Below are 24,135 nucleotides of genomic sequence, written 5' to 3'. Positions count from 1 at the left end.
AGGGGTCAGCCTCACCGCGCAGCCCCGAGGCAGGATTTGTCCCGCGGGGAGCTGGGCTCAGGCTGGGCTCAGGCTGGGGACGTGGGATGGTGAGCAAAGCCCTACACTGAGATCCACAGATCCCAGGGATCAGAGGATATTCGTCTCTTGTGCTTATCGGGTTCCTAATGGAAAACTGCTTCTGCTCCGGGTCTTTATCCACACGTGTGTTATTCCCACGGATATTTATATCCTGCCACTCACTGCTCTTCCCTTTGCTGCAGCTTGCTGGGACCAGACCGGGTCCTTATGGGGCAAAGTGTTTTCCCTTACTGCCCAAACTAGCCAAGTATCATCCCCCAGCTAAACACACAAGTGAAGGCGCTCATACAAGACCGATATGCATAAAAGGCTTCTTTTAGCTGGGTTTCTGAAGACATTGCATTTGAAGTTTGCGTCTCCTGTAAGTGCTTGGCAGTAGAATATCAGTGATTACGCATTCTCATTAGATTTTGGTGTTAATTGAAAATGCTGTTGAAAGCTACGGAGTGTTGTTGTGCTGCAGCGTAAGCGACCTCAGCGAGGTACGAAAAAAGGAGCCTTTCCTTTGAAGAGCTCGGGGAAGAGATGTCTGTCACTGAGATGCTGAGAAAATGCACTGCATTATTACTTTAGGAGCAGAACAAACCTGGCTTGGGCACCATCATTGCACAGCGGTGTGCAAGTGCCTGTGCTTGGTCCACCCAGAGGGGCTCAAGCCCACAGCCCTTGCACGAGATTTTGGGATCAGCTCTGACCTGGGAGGGGAGACGTCCTCCTGCACAGCCCCTGTCTGCCCGAGGCAGCCACGCGGGCTGGAAGCCAGCAGTGTTTGACTGATGCAAGGCTGAGCCTTTCTCTTCCAAGCACTTTCCATTTCCTTCATATTTAGCCTGACAAATGCAAGAAGTACTCGACTAAGTCAGACAGGGCTTCATGCAGAAATAAAGTAGAAGCTATCGCGTAATTCTGCTCTGACAGGAGGCAAACACAGTAATCTGGGCAGTGTTTTCCTTTAAGTTTCTTCAGACATAAAACCTGAAGTGACAAGGAGCATGGCAAGAAGAAAAATTGCTCTCATGTATCCCCGGAGCTGAAACTGCTGAGTGTGGCAGAGCTTCCCCAAATCCCCTTATTCAGGGCACGCTGCTGTAACGCGGGGATGTGGGGATGAGATCTGCCCGCACCACGTTCGGCACTGAATGGGCAGGGGCTGTTTTCTGTCCAACTTGTGCATAGTAATGAGGGCTAAGGATGGCGTTTCACAGGCAGGAAGGTTTCATGCAAGCTAATTTTATCATCCTGTGAGCTCACACAGTCACAGAAAATTGGTACCTGACCAAACGAGGTCTGTACAGCACCAGCAGAGCGGAGAATGTGCGCTGGGCAACTTCTGAAGAGTTCAGCTCTCAGTACCTTGTGCCATGGGGCCATTGAAGCCTTGTGACCAGTACGTCAGCACCCTTTCATGTTGTCTAGAGGAAAACTACCAGGCTCGGGGAGCCAGGGCTCAGCTTCAGCATGATGAAGTTTCTCCTTCCTCGAGATGAATCACTGAGCGCCAGCGAGGGAGGGCTGTGATGCACGCATCGGCTCTCCTCGGATCGGGGTTGGGGTGGGATCTGCCTTCTGATAGGGTTAGTAAACAACGCTCTTCTGGCCCTGGGTCGCTGCTAAATATACCGTCCTGTGGGAGAAGGTCATGCTAACAGACAGCACGCAAGATGCGTCTGTCAGGCAGCTTTAAAAACGAAGATACAAGAGGGTGTCTGCAGATCTGCACCGCCACGCACCACATACATGGCAGCGGATTTAGAGAAGAGGCTCCATAAACAATGGAGCATCTGTTTGCAAAAAGCAGACAAAGCCAATAATCAGGCCTCTGCTTATTTTTATATCATAATTCACTGCTGGAGCGCGAGCGCGTCTGCGGCTCGCCTCCTGATAAGCAGCAGGCAGACAGGGACGTGGCCACCAGCTGCTGCTGCTGGCACCGCTGCCTGCGCTGCAGCACGGCGCGAGCCCCGGCAGCACGGCGCGGGTGGGAGCTGCTGGAGAGCAGAGTGATAAAAAAAAAAAGTGCAATTCTGTTAGAGGTGAAGGAAGGGGGCAGGCAGCTGAATTGCGTCCCTGCTGCATGGATTTGGCAGGGACAGTCCAAGGGCCCTGTGAGACCCATGGTGTGCGGCGTGACCCCCACCGGCTGCCGGGAGGGTGCTGAAGGCTCACGAGCCGGAGGAGAGAGGTATTGGCAGAGAGAAGAAAAACGACCCAAATATAAGTGACAAGTGGTGTTCGAGTAGGAAACTGCGCCTTGCTGAACTCTGCACATAAAATGAGTGGAGAGAGTGGAAAACGTCTGAAGCAATTTGAGGAAGTTTATTGAATCCCCACAGGGAGCTCCAGATGGTTCGTGTGGCTAGCGCGGCTTTTGTTGCTCAAGGAAAAGCTGCCCTGAGTTTTCAAGAGCCTTTGTGATAATACCGGGTCTCCCTTTTCCCCACGGACACGCGGATTTTGTCTCTTTACCCCCTGAGGCACTACCAGGGGTCCTCACTCCCCACCCCAGTGCCTGAGCCCCCCCAAGAGGAAGGCATCTCCCTGAGCAGCTCGCCGCTGCGGGACTCCTTCCACGTTCTTGCAAGACTCCTTCTCAGCTCTGCATTTCTGTTTTATGATGCTTCAAGATGTCTTTGTGGCACCTATAACCAGACAAGCTGTTGCTATCGCGCTGGGGGTTGTTCCCTGAGGTTTCTCAGCCATCCTAACGCTGTGATGTAGCAGCTCCCCCAGCAGGACAAGCCACGGGGCTGGGGACAGGCTCCTGATGCTTCCCCTGCTGGTGGCCCTACAAGCACAAGCCCCAACCTTGTCCCATCCCCAGCCGGAGGTGCAGAAGCAGCAGGTTTAATGACACCCACACTGCTCCCAGCACCTCACAGCACCACCACCACGGAGGTGGAGTCCCTGCAGAGCCCGGGGAAGGGCGCGGGGCAGGTGAGGGGAGGTGAGGGCAGCTCTTCCCTGTGCTCCGCTCCCCATCCCATCCCAGCCTCACGCTGGAGCAGAGCCAGGCACGTAACTGGTGGAAAGCAAATGAATCATCCAAGTCCAGGGGCATCAGCAGCTCAGGAGCAGCTTGCGACTTTGCAGGCTGTCTCAGAGGCAGGGAGAAGTCTTTAATCAATCGGACACGCACGCCGTTATTTCCTTGCACTTTCCCGTGGTCTTTCCCCTCGCCAGAGATGCCGCGTGCTCGCTGTGTTCTACCTGAAGTGGGAACAAAAGTATTTGAGGTTGTCTCTTTCCCAGTTGTGCATTTTTAATTGGGCTATAAATTCCGCTTTGTTGTGGTTCAGAATGTTATTTTTATTTTCCAATAGAACTGTCTCTTCTTTGATGAGGGCAGAGATTTATTACCCAATTTCCAAGTTTTATGTCTCCCTTTTGGTGTGTTGTTTTAGCTGCTTCCTAGTTATGCACACAACCCCTTTTCCCCATCTTTTTATAGTTGCATTTCCTCAAGCCCTTACTCTGTGCTGCTCCTTAATGCCCGTGCCTTTTAGCCAGTCTCCTTAGGATTCATCGTGGACCCATCCGCCAGCCTCCGTTCCCCCTTTACAGCTTCTTGAGGATGTCTTTGAGACTTCCACAATTAGGCAGTGTATTGCCATCGAGCTGTGCCATGTTAGGATGATTTTATGGCCGTGTTTATGCTCTGGCCCTGGGCCCTTGCACAGAAATACTGAGAGGACATCTTGCGTGTTTATTTTTATACACCCGTGGAGAACATAACGGTGACCTTCAGTCCAGCTCCTGGTCATTAATCAGTAGATAAAGCCGCAGCAAAATACTAGAGGAACCGTTAGAGCCCACGCCGTTACGGGGTGTGCTAAGTTTGTGCAGTGGGAGAAAAACAGAGTCACAGCTAATTGAGGCACAAACACCTCGTAATGAAGTAATTAAACCAAGTCCTTGGGGTGCTGCCCTGGAATGCCTCGCCACTGCTTGGTGTGGGGGGCAGAGCTGTGTGCAGGACACGGGCAGGACGCCGGCAGTGAGAGCAGTAGGAACAGCACCGTGCTGGCCTTGAGGGTGCTTACGGGGACCACGAAGGGGCTCCTCTTCCCCCCAGACCTCCCTGGAGGAACCCTCAGAGAATGGAGCCTCGGGGACTGGGGCTGGAGCAGCGAGGAGCACACAGGTTGGCACAAGTCAGAGGTGCGGCCACGGTCCGGGATGCTAAGCCTGCTGGGGCACAAGAAGCGTTTGGACGATGCTCAGATGTAGGGTTTGAGTTTTGGGTAGTCCCACGTGGAGCCAGGAGCTGGCCTCGATGATCCTCGTGGGTCCCTTCCAACTCGGGACAGCCTAGGATTGCCACCGCCCATCACAGCTGTGCTCAGCGTTGGAGCAGGCTGGGTTTATCACCAGCCTCTCTCAGTTTACTGACCTTTCTGCACACATTTGCTGTGTTTGTTTAAGGAAAAGCCCTTTTTTTTGCTACTGAACTGAGGAAAAAAGCATCATCCCTCAATATTATTTCAGTCTATTTATACAAAGTATCTCAGGGCAGACTTCAAAGGTCACAGGAAGACTCCAGGAGCTAATTGGCCCCATTGTCTCTACCACTGCTTTTGACATGGGGAAGGCTCCTCATTATTAAACCCGGAGAAGCCTTGGTTATTAGTATCTGATACTTCTTAACAGAACAATTCACAGCGAGATTCAGTGCGTGCAACTCCTCAGCACAGCTGAGAAAAATGGCTTTTCTCCCCTGTCCTGTGGTTGCATTATTTCCACTAGTGGTAAGTGAGCATCGAGGGGATGAAAGAAGTTAAGAGAGGCATTTGTGTTTATCCCTTTAGCTCCAGACACAGCCATCGTATGTTCTCCCTGTGACCTTTAGCTTATGTTCCTCCTGCAGAAATAGGGCTTTACGGATCTTTGTCTCAGTACTTAACAAGCAAAGATTATTTGAAGAACCCTGCAGAAAAAAAAAAAAAACACACACACCAAGTTTTTCACATTCTCGTAGACTTGAACACGTTTCAGATTTGCTAGCAAGTTATATTTGAAATAGATCAAAAATACGTGCTTGTGTGAGTTCCAGAAGGCAAAGCTAAAAATAGAACCAAGAGTAAAATCTGCATGGGTGGAAGAAGCAGCGCCCCGGCACCCGCACGGCCACCCGCGCTCTGGCACGCTCCTCACCCGCAGCCAGCGGGACGTGTCCTCGTGTCCCCACGGGGGAACCAGGAGAGCTGTCGTGTCCCGAGCACCCAAAGCTCTGTCCCCAAAACCCCCAGCACCCAGGGGCTGCATGGTGTGCAGCACCGAGCTGCCCCAGCCCCAGTGGATGCGTGGAGCTGTTGCCGCACCTTGCTTGGTTTGAAATCAGGCAAATCGCTTCAAGTTGCCTTTGATGAGAAACTGGCACTGTGTGAACCTGATAATTAGCAAAACGCTCTTCAGCCCCTTGATTAGGGGAGGGCTACGGCAGCAGGAAGCTGCTCTCGGCGGCGATCATCAGTGGCTACTTGCTTACATGAGGGCGTGCAGGAGAGATCCCCAGAGCCATCAGCCCCCAGGGACCTGTGTCATGGCCCTGGGGGGCAGAACACCCCAAAAACACCCCAAAAGCCCTGCTCCAGCAGCAGCACGGCCTGGGGACACCGGGCACAGCTACACGATGCAGCAGCTGCCCAGCAAGGTGGTCCTCAGCACCGGGTGCTGGTGGTGAGCCGTCCCCTGCAGGATAAAGGCAATGCTGCTGCCCACCCCGCTGCGTGCGCCCCGCCAAAGGATCCTAGTGACCAGCTTTAATTGCTGGAGATCAACCTGGCTGCTCCCAGGACTCGCATTTGAATTACTCCATAGGAAGAAATTAATATTTGTATGCTTGCTTAGTTGAGGAAAAGACCAAACTCATGTTTCAAACCTACCCAGTTGTTTTAGCAGCACATGAGTGAGTTCAGACAAGCCCCTATGAGCTCTGAAAACTCAGCTGGAATAAACAGTTCAGCATGCTAATCCAGTTAGGGTTTCCATACTCCTCTCTGAGGGTACTGCAATACCATTACTGCATTAAGGCTCGGCTACACGAACCAGAAGGAGCAGAGGTTGAACCAGGGGGATTTGGGGTTTCATCAAGCCTGCTGTCTCTGAGATACCACATCATTTTCATTTCCGTTTGAAAGCACTAATAAAAATCTGTTAGTTCAACGTGAATGCTTCAGAAGTGCTTCCTAAATCCCCAAAAAATGAACACATGAGCTTGGATGCACCCAAATTAACTCATGGGTTTGGGGGAAGCGAGCACTTAATTACTACAGCATGGAGAAGGACTACGGCAATGGGAAGTTCTGCAGCGAGCACGGAAGGGCACTGCTGTGGCTATGGCAGGGGGGGTGCAGCAGAGGATTTGAGATACTTTCTGTGCTGAAGGCTGGCAGGGGGAAGGGGCAGGAGCTCTCCTGGAGGCTGCAGCAGGCCTCCAGGCACAGCAGGACCAGGGGTTGGGACCAGGGAGCTGCTCCGCCAGGCTCAGGCAAGGCTCACCTGGGCTGGGTGGATGTGGATGCGCACGGCATCGAGCCGCGAGCCTTCACGTGGGCTTCCCGTGTGCAAGAAAATCTGATTTCTCCTACCCCATGCATTTCCCTGGATCTGTGAGTTATGTACTTCACTTTGCATTCAATTCCCGAAGTTTTGATGTATTTGCTGTAGCTTTCAGCTGCACCAACAGCCGCTTTCTGGGCTGCCATGCTGCCATCTAGTTACGTCTGGTTACAGGTAACATCTAGTTACCTGCACACGCTTACAAAGCGGCTGTCATTACAAAGCACCCACCTGAAAGGATGCACAGGCGTCTGCAAACACGGCTGGGACAACAAAAGCTGCAAAGCAGCTCACTATCAAAGCCCTGGCAGCACTGAACGAGAGCACAGCGCTGCCGGTCGGGTGGCTGGGCTCGCTTCTTACCCTTTGCTCAGTGCCTTTAATGCCTGCCCGGAGCGGGGGGGTTAACACCGAGCACAGCTTCTCCTTCCACATGTGGCTCCGTGCTCCTCAAGGGTAAGAAACACCCGCAGAGCAGCAGGCCACTGGCAAAAGCTGCTGTCTAAAAATAAAAGTGCTTGCGAGCTGGAGCCGGGCAGAGCCGAGCCCCCCAGCACAGCAGAGCACAGTGCAGCTCCCCTGGGGGAGCAGGAAAACTCCAAGCACCCCCCCAGCCCGGGGAAGCCCCCTGCAACACCCCCAGCCGCGTCCCATCAGCAGGAAGGGGCTCGTCCCCAGCTGCCAAACGTGCTACCACAGCTCCCATTTTATTCCCAGCTCCCACCAGTGTTACTTCTGGGAAAAAAAAATAATAGCAGAGAGTCTGCACAGCGCTGCCTCGTGCCCATCACGCTGGGGAAAGCTTTTGGGACATGAATTCCCCGCTGCACTGCCACAACCTGCTAATGAAGGTGCCTCAAATCCAGCCTGCCGGGAGCTAACACCCTGAGAGGCTCACCCTGCCCGCTGGGCACATGGATGCTACCCTGGATCTTCAGTCACTGCTGCCAGGTCGCAGGAAAGGAGAAGGGAGGGAGCTGTAAATGCGGTAATACGGATAACTGGAGCAGGTTTCCACCCCAGGGATATCTGTCCTTCCTGCGGCTGAGGGAGGCTTTTGGTGTCCTCGAGCTCCTTGCAGGAGCTCAGAAGCAACATAAAACCCAGGGCTCCTGCAGAGCAAACCTGGGATTTTTTCCTCCCGGTGAGCTTCCAAGTGCTTTCCTGGCTGGCAGCATCACGAGGCGTTACAGCACGCCTCGGAGACTGGCTGCTCCACTTCTCTACAACGTACCAGGAGAGCATTTAACAGCAGAGTTTCTTTTAAGATGTAAAAGTGAGGGTTTCTTTTGCTGCAAAGTGACGGGTTACCTGCTAAAACAGGCGACCCTTTGCCCCAAACACTCATCTGAGGCCCTGTCCCCCAAAAAGCCTGAGCAGCTGCAGTGACTGAAAGTGGAGCGAGGAGTCAGGAGACAGACAGATGCGTGCACAGAAGCAGAGTGGGACAACCAGGATGGGTTGGAGCTGGGTCTCCAAGGGAGCCCAGGCTGCTGGGGATGAGGAGGCAGCTCCCCAGGGCTCGCAGCCAGCCCAGGCTGTGACAGTGCTCAGCACGGCCAGCTTGCCTCTTATGTTAATCCTCTCATGGTCAATTTAGAGCGAGGCAATGGAAAAGCTGATTTACCTAATAGTTGTCAGGCACCTGGTGCTTCTGAAATGATTCCTCCAGAAGCCCCAGATGCTGCCTTGTCTGCACAAGTGGGACAGGCATCACCAAGGGGGTCTTGTTCCTTGCTCTCCCTACATGGCTCTGCCAAAGCAAATACCCGAGTTAGTGCACTGCTTCTGACCCTGCCACAGGCCTTGGTGCACACCCATGGTGATTTGGGGTTGTCTGCCAGCTGACAGCACAGCACGCCTTCCCGGCTGCACTGGGTCCCTGCCTGGTCTCTGCCAGGACTCTCCTGAGGACACGGACCAGGACAAAGCAGAAATGGGGGGACAGCCCCATGAATCCATCTTGGCATCACGACAATTCCCATCCTTGGGTTGGGCAGGACCATGGGGAAAAAGGGAAGACGACACCTGCATGAGGGAGCCTTGCATTGCACTTCATGGCTGAATTTCAGAGCTTTTCTTCATTGTTGCTGCATTTGAACAGCAAGAGCTGCAGCACAACCAGAGGTAACGCCACTGGCTTCCCATGCTAACTGATAAGCTTTCATTATCAAGGCCCCAAGATGTTGCTGGTTGATTTTAACCACAGCAACCCCACAGAGTACGCAGGCTGAATGCTCACCCTGGCAAGTTTCGATACCAGCTTTCAGAGAGCACGCATAGGACGCGAGCGATGCCGACACTTTGGCTCCCCAGGTTTGGGCACAGCCACCCAGACGAGTCCCACTAGAAGGTGCTGGCAGCGACTCCTCCGAGCAGCCTTTCCGTACATCACAGGCAGCAAGGAGAGAGCTGGGGATAAAGCAGATGCTCTGCACGATACCAGATACACCTCTGCAGCATCCTCGCCAAAGCTGCTTTCCAACGGACCGCTCTCTTTATTCATCTCATGTTTTCTTGCCTAGCTCTTTGAAACCAAAGGGATTACTTGGATTCTGCACCAGTGATCTGTAAATTAGAGGCTCAGCCAGGACGTCCCAGGGCTAAGCCCCGAGCCCAGGCATGGAGGCAGCAACGCCCTGAGGGTGCCCGGCCCACACGGGAGGAAGACGAGGAGGAGGAGGAGGAGGAGGAGGAGGAGGAGGAGGAGGATTGTTTTGCCCAACTTCAGGAGGTTTCCACACAATCTGTTGACTGTAGACACACTGTGGGGAGGAGGAGGAACGCTAGCTCATGTTCACTGATTATAAATAGGGTGGGAAAGGGGAAGCCTTCACTCCCCAGCTTTCCTGTCTGTCAGAAATCTCTTCCTTGAAGACTCTTTTTAATTAAAGTCAAACTCAGCTCAGCTGTGTACTCAGCGCCCTTTGCATCTCCCCCAAGCCTCCCTTCTTCCCCACTTTGCTCAGCTCCCAGCACTCCTTTTTTCCATCGAATTCCTGCTCCTCTGTCCAGAGCTCCCAGTTTGCTTTACGTCAAACAACCCCTACATAGGAGGTTATCACTGATTCACCTAAAATGAAGGAAACGGCAGGAAAAAGCCAGCAGGGACAAGGTTATTCCTTGCCCCCCTGGCACAGAGATCCCCATCAGGTGCTGAGGAACAATAATTCCTGCACGTCTACCTGCAGGCTCCAGGCAACAAAAAGCAATTCCTGCCTAAATACATTCAAAATCTAAAGCTCTACCTGGTACCTGCTGGCCTGCCTTCCCCTCCCAGTGCTCCCCCACCACTCTGGGAGGCCCCAGCTGCCCTGGGGGAGGCAGAAATCCAGCTAAGGAGTGACAGGGGCAGCCTGAACTCAACCTGCAGCCCCCCCACCCTCCCAGGTGCAGTTTGCCTGATGCTGCTCCTCGTTCATCAGCTCTGTGTGAATCCGTGTGGGCCACTGAACGCAAAATCCTCGGTAATTCATAATGCCGGGTCCTCAGCGTTAAATAAGCACCGATCGCTGTGATAAATCCTAGGATTATCACAAAACAGCGAAGCTTTGGTGCGGACGGGTGCGTGGTTGGGTTGTTGCCGAGCACAGGAGTGGGGCAGAGCCGTCCCATGTCACTCCTGACAAGGTGTGAAGCACCAGACAATGCCTAACATCCCTTTTTAATTGGACTTGAATCCATTAATGAAGTTTCCCTACCCCACCTCCTCTATAATTGGAATGTTCTTGAAATTTCCCCTTTTCTGAGCTACCAAACTAATAATTTACCCACTTTAATTTGAGATTCGCTTAGTTTGTTTAGTCATAATAATGAATATTCAGCTTCATTAGCACATTTTTGGCTCAATTCATACTTCAATGGCTCTGTCAATGCGACACTTGGATCGCTGCAGAGGAGGCTCCCGTGCTGGTATGGACGTGGTGGTTGCTGGTGTCCCCCCTCCATGAGTGGGAGCAGGGGATGTACAGAGTCCTGGGGCTCCCGATCACCAAGCCCTGGGCTTGTAGGAGATGGGAAGGATCTCTAATTGATCTTCTGATCATTTAGGGAATACCAAAGTCTTTTTGCAGTCATGCTGCTGGGCAGTTTTCAACGCGACCCTTTGCGCTCCCCGCTCAGTGTGTGGCTGTTGGTAAACTGAGGGACAGAAGACAGGAAAATAATGGAAGTATTTTGCAGACCTTTTTGTCATTCCCTTTTCTCTTTCATTCCCCAGAATAAAGTGCTGCTTTTAACCCAGCAATTCTTTCAGCCATTATTACCCTGGACATTCAGAATTAAGAGATGAAGAAATACAGATAGAAAGGAAGGGAAAGCAGCCACTCATAACGTTTTTCAAACAATACAGGTTTATAAAACGCCTCCCCTGGCAGATCTTTCCTGCTGTGAAAGTTGTTGCTGAGGGCAGATTGTGAAGGAATTTCTATGAAATCCCCCGGTGCCCAGTGCCCCCAGTACCCACCTGGAGACACGTCCCATGGAAGATGGGCTCGTTGGGCTGCCCCATCCTCTGGGCACGTAGGACGAGCCCCAGACTCTGGCAAAGCCTCCTTTCTTTTTCTCTGTTTAACTCCATTAAAACGGAAGATAAAAAGGCTGAAGTAGGGATCTAAATCTCCCAGTTACATCTCTCGCCTGCCCCCGAGCACCAGCAGCACAGGGCAGTTTAATCACTCAGTGCCTTGCGTTCACTCCTGCAGCACACAGCTCTTGGAAACCTGTTGAAATCTATTACAGACCTTTGATCTTTTCCTACATAAAGGTTTTTCTGTAGGGAGTAGATGGGATTAAGCAGAAACAATTTCGCCAGAGAACTCTGTGCTTTTCCCCCCCTTTCTCTCTGCTTTCTTTTAAGAAGAGTGGGGGGAGAAAACAGACAAGATGCTAACAGAAAAGACCCTGACAAGGGCTTGGGATTTTCAGCTCCTGAATGGAATCCATTTTGTCAATCAAATTCAGCATCTATCAGGAGCAAAGTCTCAGCATGTGGCAGAAAAATCTTGCAAACCCGAACTGTTAAATATTTAGGGCAGATGACAAACAATATGTCATAATATTTGCAGAACCGCATTTGCTATTCAATGCATCATCTTCCTTAAAGTGCTGATTTTTGGAGGCATCAACACAAGAATGAGAAACAATCAGTCGACTGCCGGTATTTGGTTACATTGTAAATGAAGTGTAGGATTTAATTGGGATTTCTTAAGTCTAATATTATACGCTACATGCCAGGTGGGTATTAACATTTATTAGCTGGGGCGTAGCAATGAATATTTAAGAAGAATGTAATTAACATGCGGCAATTCTAATTTTAATTGGGTTGAAGTTTTATTTCAGACTTCACGCCATTGCAGGACTCCTTCTACTGCATAGTTCTGTTTCCAGGTAAAATAGGAGCAAGTGACTGGCAGGCAGGGAGGGAAAATGGGGACCCTAAATCCCCCAGTCCACCAACCTGCACCACTCGAGGCTGAGCACTCGGAGGAGCCCCGGTGGTCAGTGTCACTGCTCTGCCTCCGTGTTCACCCCGACAGCAGGTTGCACACATAGGAATGAGTCCTGGCTCCTTAATTTCGGGACAAGGTTCAGACTGGGCACGGCTGCTGGTGACAGGGGTGGGTCATTGGTGAGCACCTGCGCCACTGTAGTGCCGCCGGCCACAGAACTGCCCGCTCCCGTTCAAGGAGAAGGCAGCTTTCTGCCAAAATGGAGCACTTCTGGCTTTCAGCGCTCTGTATTTGGTTTGGTTTTCACAAATTAAGCACTGAGAGCCACTTGTGAGAAGCTCAGCAGAGGCTCGGGTGCACCGGCACGGGGACAGTCCCGCAGCGAGCTCCGCAGCGCAGCATGAAGACAAATCCCGAGCATTTCATCATCCTGCACTTTCTGCTACAAGCCCGGTCAATCACAGCCACGAGCCTGGATTTATTTCAGCTCTGGCCTTGTTTCTCCGCTTCATATTTTGCTTGAACCGTGCGCCAGATGGACATCACATATAACACCAGATTACACCGCAGGGCAATAAAACACGATAGAAAAATGTACTTACAGCTGTGTTGCCTAAACCCGGCATCGTACATCCTTAATAATTTTAAGCTTTCAAACTTTTTTTTTCCTCCCATACATTACAGTTTAAAATGTGCTCATAGCCCAAAGCACGGCTGTAAAAATGACACCTGAGCGTGCCTGATTTATTCCACCACCAGCCATTTCCAGGACGGCACTGCCGATCTCACAGCCACGGTGAGGTTTTGGGGAGGGGACATCCCATCTGGACTCTTGTGCCATCAGGGCAGCAACAACACAGGGGGTGACAGCCCCAGGGAGCACTCCCATGGGCACATTTGGGGATCAGACCCAACCTGCACCTGCGAGCATGACCAAATCCATCTCTTCTCCCCTGGGAGCGGGGGCTATTAGCCAGAGGCAGGCACAAACACTGGGATTTAATTCCACACTGGCAGCAACCCATGCAAAACGAGAACCAAATGAACCAAAGCGAGCGTGTGGTGAGGTGTCTGACAGCAGTTTGCACGTGGGTAGCCCCAAACTTGCAAGTTTGATTGTTTTGAGAGAGAAGACAGCTTAAAGCCTAACTGCAGCCCCGGGGGAGCCCTTCGGTGCCACCGTGAAGGACACTGGTGGTGTCTGTCACTGGGCACCTTCCGACAGCTCTTACCCATGGGGATTTCTGGGGCTGGCACCCAGCGACTGGAGCCACCTGGTGCTGTGGTACACACAGTGGGACCAAAAGCTTCTTGGCATTGCCATTGCTGCATCTTGGTAGGAATCTACTCCTCGGAGATTATGGGGACGCGTTTTTGTTTTAATTAATTAACTGAGCCTGCTTTAAAAAAAAATTAAAATGCCCGTTTCATTTTAATCATGTATTATGCAAATTAGAAATGTAAATATCATTAAGAAATCTGCTGCTAACTCAATTTATTTCTGCTGTAGCACTGCTGAAGGCCTTTGATCTCCGATTAGCGCTTTGATCCGCTCGCTTGGTCGGGGTTACGCACTGCTGCTGCGGTGAGCGTGCCGCCCGAGATGTACAACATGCAGCAGGGGCAGCTCACTCGCAGAGCACGCGATGCCAATCAGGTCGTGTGAGCTGCGAACCAGGAGAAGTTCACTGCCAGAAGCTGCCAACAGCACACGTGTGTGCAGACAGGAGCCTGTCCCCACCCCTCTGTCACCGCTCTGACAGCCCCCGGGGTGGCGAGGACACAAATCCCTGCACGCCCCAGGGAGGCACCGAGTTGGATGCATCCCGTGCGCCGAACGTGCAGGTCCTCTGTGAGGGCACGGCTCTCCAGAGCATCCCTATCTGCTTTCCATTACAAAGCAAGGCGCCATATTCCATTAATTTCTCATTTAGGGTGAGTAAAGTGCTGATACATACATTTTAGCTACAGTGCTTGTAATCAGTTAATTTAACCAGAAACATTAATAATGTATTTCTGTGCCACTTGACTGCTCGTCCATTAACAGCTTATACATAGGAGAAGAACGCCACCCCTTGTGCCACGGAGTACCTAATACAGTGCAAACGAAATAAGGTTTTGCATATTTTATATCAAAGCGCAGAAAGAGGGAGGCGCTGTCTCTTGGGAGCGCAGACTTTGGGATGGATCAAACTACTGCCATGGGCTTCCTGCGCTGGCAGGCAGGACAACCCCTCCTTACGGGACACAAATTTTGCAAATTTCATTCATTTTCTGCTTGAATTCATCCCCTTGGCATTACTCAGCAGATACCTGGCTTGGCATCCTGCCGCAGAGCGTGGCTGGGTCTGTGGTGCTGGGGTGCGACTCCCCACCTGACAGCCAGGGCAGCAGCCTCGGGGCTGCGGTCAGAAACCTCAACTTTCACCTCTGTCCTCTTTATAAAAGAGAAGTGCGATGCACTCAGGCAGCCCGGACACAGCAGCTTTGAGGTCGGTGCTTGTCCCGGGGTCTGGGCCCCAGCTTTCCATCGGCAGCCCCGAGGGAGCAGCCTCCGTGGTCCGGGGCCGCACCCTGGCACGCGGCGTGTTTATGAGGCCTGAAATTGCTTTGGATACTCGGCGGTGTTGCATCACATTAAGCGGCGCCACGCTGAAGTGACAGGGCTGATGCGTGATCAGGAGCAGTTTAAGGGGACGGGAATTCAGATCCTGCCTCTCTGTCAAAATCAGAAACTGATTGATGGACCTACGGAATTATTTTCAGTTCCTTTGCCAGAAGGTTTGTTTCAATAAGCCTGGAGGGCTGCTCATTGCACATAGCCGAAGCTGGACTGCTTCTGCCTTTGCCCCGTATGCTCTGACCACAGGATCACGCCGCGGGTTGGGGGCAGAGGCTCCACACCAGGCATGGGGAAGGTCCCCAAGTGAGTGGGTGCTGGAGGCTGGGAGCTCCCGGTGCCTCCCCAGCACTGCCCTCCTTGTTTGTCAGCTCGGAGGCTGATTTTGTTCCTGTCTGGAGCACAGCAGCTGGCATCAGCCCCCGGCTGAGCAAGGGAGCAGCTCCAGCTTTGGCTGCACTTTGGTTCTGGAGCATTTTGTAGCAGCAGCTCCTTGGGGAAAAGTGGAAGGAGAATCATTTTGAGGGAATAAATCAGTTGTTGCTTTTTTTCTTCTTCTTTTGTGTTGTTGTTTTTGTGCGCCGGTTTTGTTTGCGTGTGCTATTTATTGCCTTCTGGATTCTGCTGTTCTCACTGCATCGGTGCCGCTGTGCGTGAGACCATCACGTGCTGAATGGGCAGCTCTGTGGAGCTCCAGCTCCGTTCCCAGTGCCCAGCCTCGTGCTTCTGAGATCTTTCCTTTACCTCCCGCCAGTGTGGTCTCATTTCCCTCTATCAGCACCAACAGCAGCCCTGGAGGAGATGTGGGGCAGCTCAGCAGGATCTTCCCTGGCTCATCCTGCAGGAGGAGGCTCTGGTACTGGTCCCATGTGCTAACACTGCCCCCAAACCAAGCACATCAGAGAGGACAAATTGCCACGGCCCAGCTGCTCGAGAAGACAGGCATTTTGTGGCCTTGGAGAGCAGACACAGCAACCAGAGCTCTCTGGGCACAAGAGATCGGTAAGAGGAGGCAGGAGCTCTCGAGTCTCTGGAGGAGCCGAGGCTGGCTGCATCCTCACTACGAGCTATTTCAAAACAAGTATTTCTTCCAGGATGTCACATGGAAAGAGACTGTCAGAAAGCTGTCTAAATGTGTTAACAACACTGTCAGCGGGGGAGAGAAAAGTGTTATCAGAAATAGTTGTTCTTCAAAGCTAAATAACTCCGTGATTTTATAAGGAGTAAAAGATAAGAGATCACACCACACACCGAGGGCTGGAGGAATTTTCTTTCTGAGAAGGAAGCCGTTTGTTTTGTTAAAGAGAAGGAGAGGGGACAAAGTGAAAACCCCCAATACTAAAATACTTTGACTTTCTTGACTTGGCTTTCTACGGAGCTAAAAATAACCGGCTGCACTCAGCCTGGGCGGTTGCAGCTACAGGTAAGGGAAATCACGAGAAAAGGATTTCCAGCCCGCTGGCCGAGGCTCCCTCCTGGCTCCCTCAAAGCTCGTCCAGCCAAAGACGGGAGGGGGACAGCAGATCTGTGCTCCATGCAGATCACTTGGGCCTGTTCTGATGGCCATCGGGGGGAATTTTGGTGGGATTTGGGTTGTATCCTGGGCAGAGGGGTTCACCCAGTGCTGCTCAGCCCCTGTAGGACTCCCTTCCCGGTGGCTGCCCCTCTGCTCGGCGCCCAAGGGACCGTCTCAGGCATTTGCTTTGGATCTGCTGTTTGAATTTTGTAAAGTCCCCACGTCAGCACCACTGTCAGTGGTCATCAAATCGAATCAAATCGAATCAAATCATACAAAATAATAAGACATGCAGTTGATTCTAATTAGTGTGTTTTCTCGTTTGTGGATTGACGTTCTCTGGAGAGCAATTAGCCTACTTTAAAGGTAGAAGACAAACACTTCTTAAACGTGCCTGGCGACTGACGTCTAAAACCCAAGCAGCCAGAAGTAACAATGGAGAACCCGCACAGTTTCCCACTGTGAGGATGGCCTCACCTTGTCCTCCCCGTGCCTTTTCCCATCTTTTTTCCACAACACCAGAGCTGCACCGCTTTGGGATTGCAGTTGGAGGAACGCAGAACAGATGACACTCACCACAGATGTGGAGGAAAACCAGTTTGGTTCCCCATCCGATAACGCCGGAGCCTTTGTTTTCCCCCAGGCTTGCCAACGACTGTCCCAGGTCCTTGGTTTCCCAGTTCTCCCAGTTCTCCCAGCAGGGACCACGACGTGCCATCCACCTGCGACCTGCAGCAACGAAGCCTTTCTTTGCTGTGGGAGCAGTGGAAGCATTGCAGAGCAGTGCAGGACATGAATCACACAGCCTTCGGGTTGCTGTGCAGTCCCAGGCTTCAGATCTTCAATGAAGAAAACTTCAAACGCCTCCTTCTGCCTTTTTTTTTTTTCCCCCATTAAAGCAGTGGGCGCTGAAGCCTGTGGCAGCCGTCTGTTGAAGTGGGGGACTTGTACCCTTGGCTGCCGTCCCCAGGAGGGATGAAGGGCTCTGGGCACCCTGCCCTGCTGGGAGGTGTCCCTGCCCATGGCGGGGGTGCAGTCGGATGATCTTGAAGGTCCCTCCAACCCAAAGCACTTTCTGATTCTGTGGAGCTCACCAGCACGTGTCCTGCCTCATGGCTTCACGCCTGTCCCACCAGCTGGGCTTTGGGGTGCCAGGGGGATGCTTTGAAGTGCGTGGCTCTGCTGGCTTTCCAGTGCCAAAACAAGGAGGATGGATGGCTCCAGCACCAGAAATGTAACAACAGTAAGAACTGGTAGCATGTGATGGTATTCTGCCTGGGAAAATACCTACAGGCTGGACTGAAGCATCTTCTAGAAGGCTGATTCCCAGATCTGGTTCCCGTCGTACTGACTGCTGCACAAACATGGCATAGAAATGAGGTTTTCAGGAAGAAACACACATGCAAACAAACCCAACCCCAAACTGCTAAACCTCAGCGTGTGTCCAACAACCCGTGGCATTGCAGGATGGGGTCTGTGGGCTTCCCTGCCTGGGGAAGGGAACAGCACGGTCCCTGCCTGCACCAACCATGCAGGCAGTGCTCTGCCGGGCGCTGTGGGGACGTGGCAGTGCTGGGAGCTGTCGGCGTGTCAGACCTCGCAGCCACCTCTTATCTGCCCGCCAGGCTGGGGAGGCGAGGCAAGGAGGACAAGGGAGCTGTGATGTGAATAGACAAAGAGGCAATGCCGAGGAGAGGTCGTTAGCACCAGCCCAAGTGAGCAGCAGCAATTCATCTCCCCGGCGTCGGGAATAACTTCCCAAGCTGGGCGGGGGCAGAAATGGTTTCAAGAGACAGCAACAGCAGAGACCCTTCAGTTTTACTGTCTCTGATGAAACTTGTTTATAGGTATATAAAAGTGGGAACTGTTTTGTTGTTGACTTTTTATAGCCCGTTGCCTTTCTGTATCTCACCAGAGTAAAGCCCCGGGGAAGGTCCTGGCGCAGCCCCACAGTCGATGGTGCTCCCTGGGGAGCACAGGGAGGGCTGCAGGCATTTTGCAGCCCCCCCAGACTTTCCCCTGCTGTCTCACTGGCTGTTACAGCTCCTTTCCCCTTTCCTGGCACCAGCAGTGCTGGGGAGAGACAAGGAGAGAGCAGCACAAAGGGGAGGTGGCTGGGCCGGTGGTGGGGCACCGTGCCCAGGGCAGCTCCTTATCTCTTGGGGAGCATTAGTCTGTCTCGACTGTGTGACTGCTTCCTTCCCAGCAGTGTCTCACCACGTTCACTGCCGATGGATTTTTGTGATTGGAAGTGGTGAATTCGGCGAGATTTGCCTCATGTTGTTTGCTGCAAAAAAATAGCAGGTGTCCAATGTCTTTTGTTTCAAGGGAAAAATGGGTTTCTGCCTGGAAGTGTAAAGGCCTTTTTATGGACTTTAAAAGAATCCAAAGTGAGGACGGAGAGAGAAAAGGTTTGGCTTTCCTGCGAGCTGGTGGGAGCCTGAGCTCCCTCTGCTTTCACCATGGGCAAGGAGAATCCTTGTGTGTAAATACAACCAGGAGAAATATTTCCTTTAAACAGGAGCAGTGACCATTTTGAGGGTGAACGTACAATTTTCAGAACTGGTGATGACTTCACCGTGTTGCTAACCGAAGGGCAAGGGAGGTGCCTTTGCCCCGACACCTTGCAGCAGATTGCCTAGTTTAGTTTTAACCGTGGTTGGTTGTGGGGCACACACAGGGTCCCCAAAACCCTACGATCCACAAACCGATGCCACGTCCCTCATCCTCTCCGCAGCACGAGCTGCTATTCTCCATTTTGCTAAAATGGAAGAGCTGCAACAATTATTTTCGTAATTAGCTGGCTTTTCAAATTAATGCCAGTTATGCTATGTAATCATGATGAAGATTATGCATTAATCAGCTGTTTCAAGCCGGTTATTAGGCTCTTTAAATAATGATTGCAATGAGCAGATCTGAAGGAGAGAGGCAGGAGCCAGCGAGGAAGGGAGGCTGCTCGCGGCGCGGCGGCTGCAGCGCGAGATCTGCCATCAGATGCTCCCCTTCCCGCCGCGCCTCCGAGAAAAAGAGCAGTCTGTTGCATGCGGTGGCTGCTTTTAACACCTTAGCAAATGCCAGAGATTTCACATTGTCCCGCTATTTTCAGCACCCAGCAGTGTAGCCAGAAATATATTGCTTGTGCCTGTCTGCTCGCTCGCTGCCTGGTGCTAAATTCAAGCTATTGGGTGGCTGCACAGAAAATCCTTCTCTGTCGAGAAGCCCATTACATCCAATTGCATGTCTGGGAGGTGAATTTATTTGGGCTCAAGCACCAGTAACCCCCATACCCAGCCCTCCTGTATCCATCATCACAAGGTGTGCTGCACAGCAGCCCTGCGAGCTCGGGGCTGGGAGGCTGCCCAACGCCAGCTGCTTGGGAATCAGCACAACACAACCCCGTTAGCGCTTCAGGATGATGCTAGAAAACAAAAAATGCTTTGCTAAAATGTTCTGGACAGCAAGGCTTTGTACAGGAAGGATGAATCTCATGCTCACTTTATTTCTGTTTATTGTTTCTGGTGTAATATAGAGCACGAACCTTCCCTACCTTATGAAACTTGGATGAGCTACCAGCATACACAAACACTGACGTGGATGAATCATTTCCTGTGCACCAGTCAATACCCAAAGGTTTCAGCGTGATACAGTGAGAATGAAGCACCTGGACAATTTTTCCAGGCTCCTGTCTATATTGCTCGGCATTCTGGATTAAAAATGTGGTCAGAAGGGATTTGTTGAAGATCACATGGGATTGAAAGGGGGCTCCAGAACAAGCACCCAGCCCCTTTTTCTCTGCTCTTTCCCTTTTGCCCACGTTATTACTGAGATCAAAAACATTTCTTCCCATCAGAGACTTGCAGTGAACACCTCAAACGTTTCTGCATGTTTATCAGTGGAGATTAAGCACCATGTGCTACAGCTGGGGACACAGACACACAAAGTGTGCAGGGAAGAGAAGGGAAGCAACTTGCCGTGATCACAGCGGGCGCTTCCTCCAACCTCCCTCGTGTCCTCGCTGTACAAAGTGCCGTTAGTGCTAAGGCTCCTTCAGCCCCGGCTTCGGGTGGGTTCCTGCAGGGGGTGCCGAGTTTGGCTGCTGGCAGGATCGTCAGCTTGCCTCTCGGCACAGCAGCAGCCTTGGCTAAGGCCAAATTGCCACAAGAAGTATGGCTCACGCCTTCTGGCTCCTGGAGGAGGATTCCTGCAGTTGCCTGAAAACTAGGAGGGCTGACTAGACATCTGTTGTCTATAACAAAACATTTTAGGACTACCTTAAATTGAAGAGGAAGATTTTCTTTCTGCTAATGAACCCAGAGACCATCTGTTACCAATTGCACTTGCTTATCTCACTCATCCATTAATTATTTTGGTTTACTTTTTAATAAGACAGAGTGAGGTTTATGTGTCTTTCCATGGTTCTGGAAGGGGCACGGGACTGTGCCGAGGCAGAGACAAGGACGTCCAATTACATAATTTACGCCTGCACTGAGTCACTTCAATTAGACCGTCTGTCGGTGGGGAATTGAGGACGAGACTTAGAGCCACGGAGCCGAGAAGCGCAGCAATCCTCCGACATGAGCTTGTTGCCCTTGGGGAGGTGCCGTGGCATTAACAGCTCCCGAACACTGGGAAGCGTGCATCCAGGATGTGCATTACTGAGCAGAGGAGCTGTAGGGTTGGCAAATTCAGAAGTCTCTGCTGGTCTGAGTTACGAACCTGGATAAGCTGGCAGGAGGAAGGGCAGAAGATGTGAAGGGCACTAAAAAGGGCCCCAGAGCAGCCAGCAGGGACAGGGGCAGCTCTAAACACAGGGGCCCTGAGCACGGCCCCCCAGTGCCTTCACAGCAAAGTTGGCAGTCCGAACACTGCCATGAACGAGCACGTAACAAAACCCCAGATGTTTTTATGTGCTTACTCAGAGGGGGACATGTCCTTGTTCAGCTGGCAAATGTCACGGGTCCAGCCAGGGCTTTTCTTGTCCTTGTGACACCAGGGGATGAATCCGGCTTCCCCCGGCTCACTCCTGCCTCTCTCTTGTCTTCCAGGAGGAATCTTCGAGTACACAGATGGCCCCAACACCCAGGTTATGAGTGCGGAGGAGCAAGCCTTCCGATTTTCCGCCAATATCATCAACAGGAACAGAACCTTGCTGCCTAACACGACGCTGACCTACGACATTCAGCGGATACACTTCCACGACAGCTTTGAGGCAACCAAGAAAGGTAAGAGCACGGCACACGCCTCGCAGCTTGGTGGTATTTGTTCAGCCCAAACCCACGTGGCTTGGCTCTACCCCAGCGCCGTCCTGCTCCGCTCAGCACTCCCAGTTAGAAGTCTGCCCAGAGCTGACCTTCCCCAGGCATTTTAGTACAAGGAACGACTATTTTTTCCTTTTTCCTCTGAAAATCTCACACAGCTCCTTTCAGTGTTTGCTTCTTATCCTGAGGGAAGGTCTGCAGGCCATGCCTGTGCTTATTTTATTGTATCCCCAGCAATTTGCACACCCCAGTGCAGGAGGTACCGGAGAGGAGGGCAGGAGCAGGACCGCACAGCACCAGCACGACCTGGGGGCCCAGTGAGCCTGCTTCTGCTCTGGCAGCACCCAAAGGTGCTGTGGGAAAGCTCCGTGGCAGCTCCCAGTTCGGAGGGAGGCTGCAGAGGGAATGGAGAAATTGTGCTCCTGTGAAAAATTTGCACATTTTTTTTTTCCCCTAAAAATGCCTCCAGTCCTAACTGCAGTTGTTCTGCTTTAATTTCTCAGTGAGAGCCACGGAAAGCATTATTCTGCAAAAAGCAAATTCTATTAAATGTGATGGGAAGACGCATTTGTCAGGGCAACGCCGATCGCCTCCGTGTTCGCACCAGGCAGGGCCCCGCTGGCTGCGCTCCCCGGGCAGCCCCTGCCCTGCTGGCGCTGAGCTCTAATCGCTCCCCGGAGCACACTCAGCTAAGATCGATGGCAATACTTGCCTAAACGTGGCTCAGGACGGGTGGTGTCAGTCCCCCGAGGATGGTTTCATCCCTGCAGAGTGGATGAATGGCCCCGGTCGTGGCTCAGCCCCATGCTGCTGAGGAGCGCAGCGGTGCCGGTGGCCTTGGCCCAGCTTCTGCTGGCTGGGAGCATGGGAGGGAGGGGGACACCAAAGGTTTGGGAGCTCGGTGATAAATCAGGAGCTGCTGGGGAGCTGCAGGAAGAGGCTGAGGAAGGAAGAAAGGGCAGGCAGCCTTCTGAACACGTGCAGGAGGACGGAGATGTAGGAGATGTACCTTGGTCATGTTTCTGGAGGCTCGGCCAGCTCCAGCACCATCCTGATGTCCACAGGTCCAGAGCCTGCCTTCCTCCCTCTTCCTGCCTCTCTTCACTGCTGTCATCACCCGGTATCTGCACTGATAGAGCCCAGGATCTTGTCTGTCCGTCTGTCAGTGCCCCCGTGTCCCCCAGAGCTGCCTCGTGCTTCTCTAACCTCCTCTTCCCTCCTCCTCCAGCCTGCGACCAGCTCGCCCTCGGGGTCGTAGCGATATTCGGCCCGTCCCAAGGCTCCTGCACCAACGCCGTCCAGTCCATCTGCAATGCCCTGGAGGTCCCCCACATCCAGCTGCGGTGGAAGCACCACCCGCTGGACAACAAGGACACGTTCTACGTCAACCTGTACCCCGACTACTCCTCGCTCAGCCACGCCATCCTGGACCTGGTGCAGTACCTGAAGTGGAGGTCAGCCACCGTGGTGTACGACGACAGCACAGGTAGGCAGAGGGGGTGCTTTGAAAGGGGGGAGCCAGGGTTTTGTTGTTGTTGTGGGTCCCATTTAGGAATTTTTCTAAGGAACCTTTAAGGGGCAAAATGACGTCATGTGCACTAATCCCCGGGACCCTTTCTGAAGCATTTTATTCACAGCCCACTTAAGCAATGGGTAAATCCTCGGCACCAGTTCCACCAACAAAGGGTCAAGGGGAGGATTAAGTGTCTGGGGCACGCTGCCCCCACCCTATTGTACAGGGCACCCCCGTGCCAGCAAGGAACCCGCTCCGTGCCTGCCACTGGGGATGCATTTTCCCAGCTAAAAGCACAAGTGGTTCTGGAAAGTTTTTTTTTGTTTTCTGGCTAATTCTCTAAAACACAGCTGACAAAGTTTTTCACATGAAGAATGCTGTTGATGCTTAAACAAAGCAAAGTGCTGCACAGCACTGCAGATAAAAAGAAAGGGGGAGAAAAAAAAACAGAAACAAAAGACACATTGGGTAGCCTGTCCAACCTAATTCCACTAAACCAAATGGTTTCTTTAGGGGAGGGCTGATGAGAACACAGTTTGACATTCCTGTTTTGCAAATGTGGGTCACAGTATGTTCCCTTCATGGCATATTCTAATGCATTTCTTCTACTATGCACAGGGACATGCTTCTATTTTCCTCCCTGCAATAGGCATCTGCTGAATTTCTTCTTGCAACATTAGATACCAATAATTCCTGTGCAGCTGCATTCTGCCTGGCTTTGTACCTTCTGCATAAAATAGAAATGAATTCCGAGGGCAGCAAGACAGTTACAAGTTGTGATTAAGTGACCGTTATGAACTATGCTATTCATAAATCTAAGTGCTTTTTTTTTTTTTTTTTTTTTTTTTTTTTCCCCTTTCCTGTTGTGTATGGTAAATAATGTGGATTTTAGTTTGTTGTGTAGATGATTATCACAGCCTGTCCTTTCTCAAGGGCGTATCACTAAACAAAAAACCAGCGTGATGACAGAGATGGCAAAGGTTAGGATGGATCTGCTGCTCTCCTCTTCCTACCCAGTGCAAGGACCCCAGCTCTGCATCAGCTGTGTGCAGAGGCAGCAGGAAAATGCCAGGAAAAGCCAATCTGTCCCAGGATAACCATTCTGGAAATCTCTGTGTGTGGTTTTTAATGATTGATGC

General features: G+C 52.0%; 1 protein-coding gene across 1 annotated transcript in view; it reads left to right on the top strand.

Moving 5' to 3' along the window:
• Positions 1 to 24,135, top strand: part of GRIK3 (glutamate ionotropic receptor kainate type subunit 3) — a 106,267-nt gene that overhangs the window by 35,617 nt on the left and 46,515 nt on the right. Inside the window, exons 2-3 of the mRNA XM_082777786.1 lie at positions 21,271 to 21,447; positions 22,712 to 22,969. Of these exons, the coding sequence (XP_082633912.1) occupies positions 21,271 to 21,447; positions 22,712 to 22,969 (435 nt within the window). The remainder of the gene's footprint in view (positions 1 to 21,270; positions 21,448 to 22,711; positions 22,970 to 24,135) is intronic.

Source organism: Aythya marila (genome assembly GCF_965140915.1).
Source record: "Aythya marila genome assembly, chromosome: 22".
Classification (NCBI taxonomy): domain Eukaryota; kingdom Metazoa; phylum Chordata; class Aves; order Anseriformes; family Anatidae; genus Aythya; species Aythya marila.
This window is presented reverse-complemented; position numbering and strand designations above follow the sequence as displayed.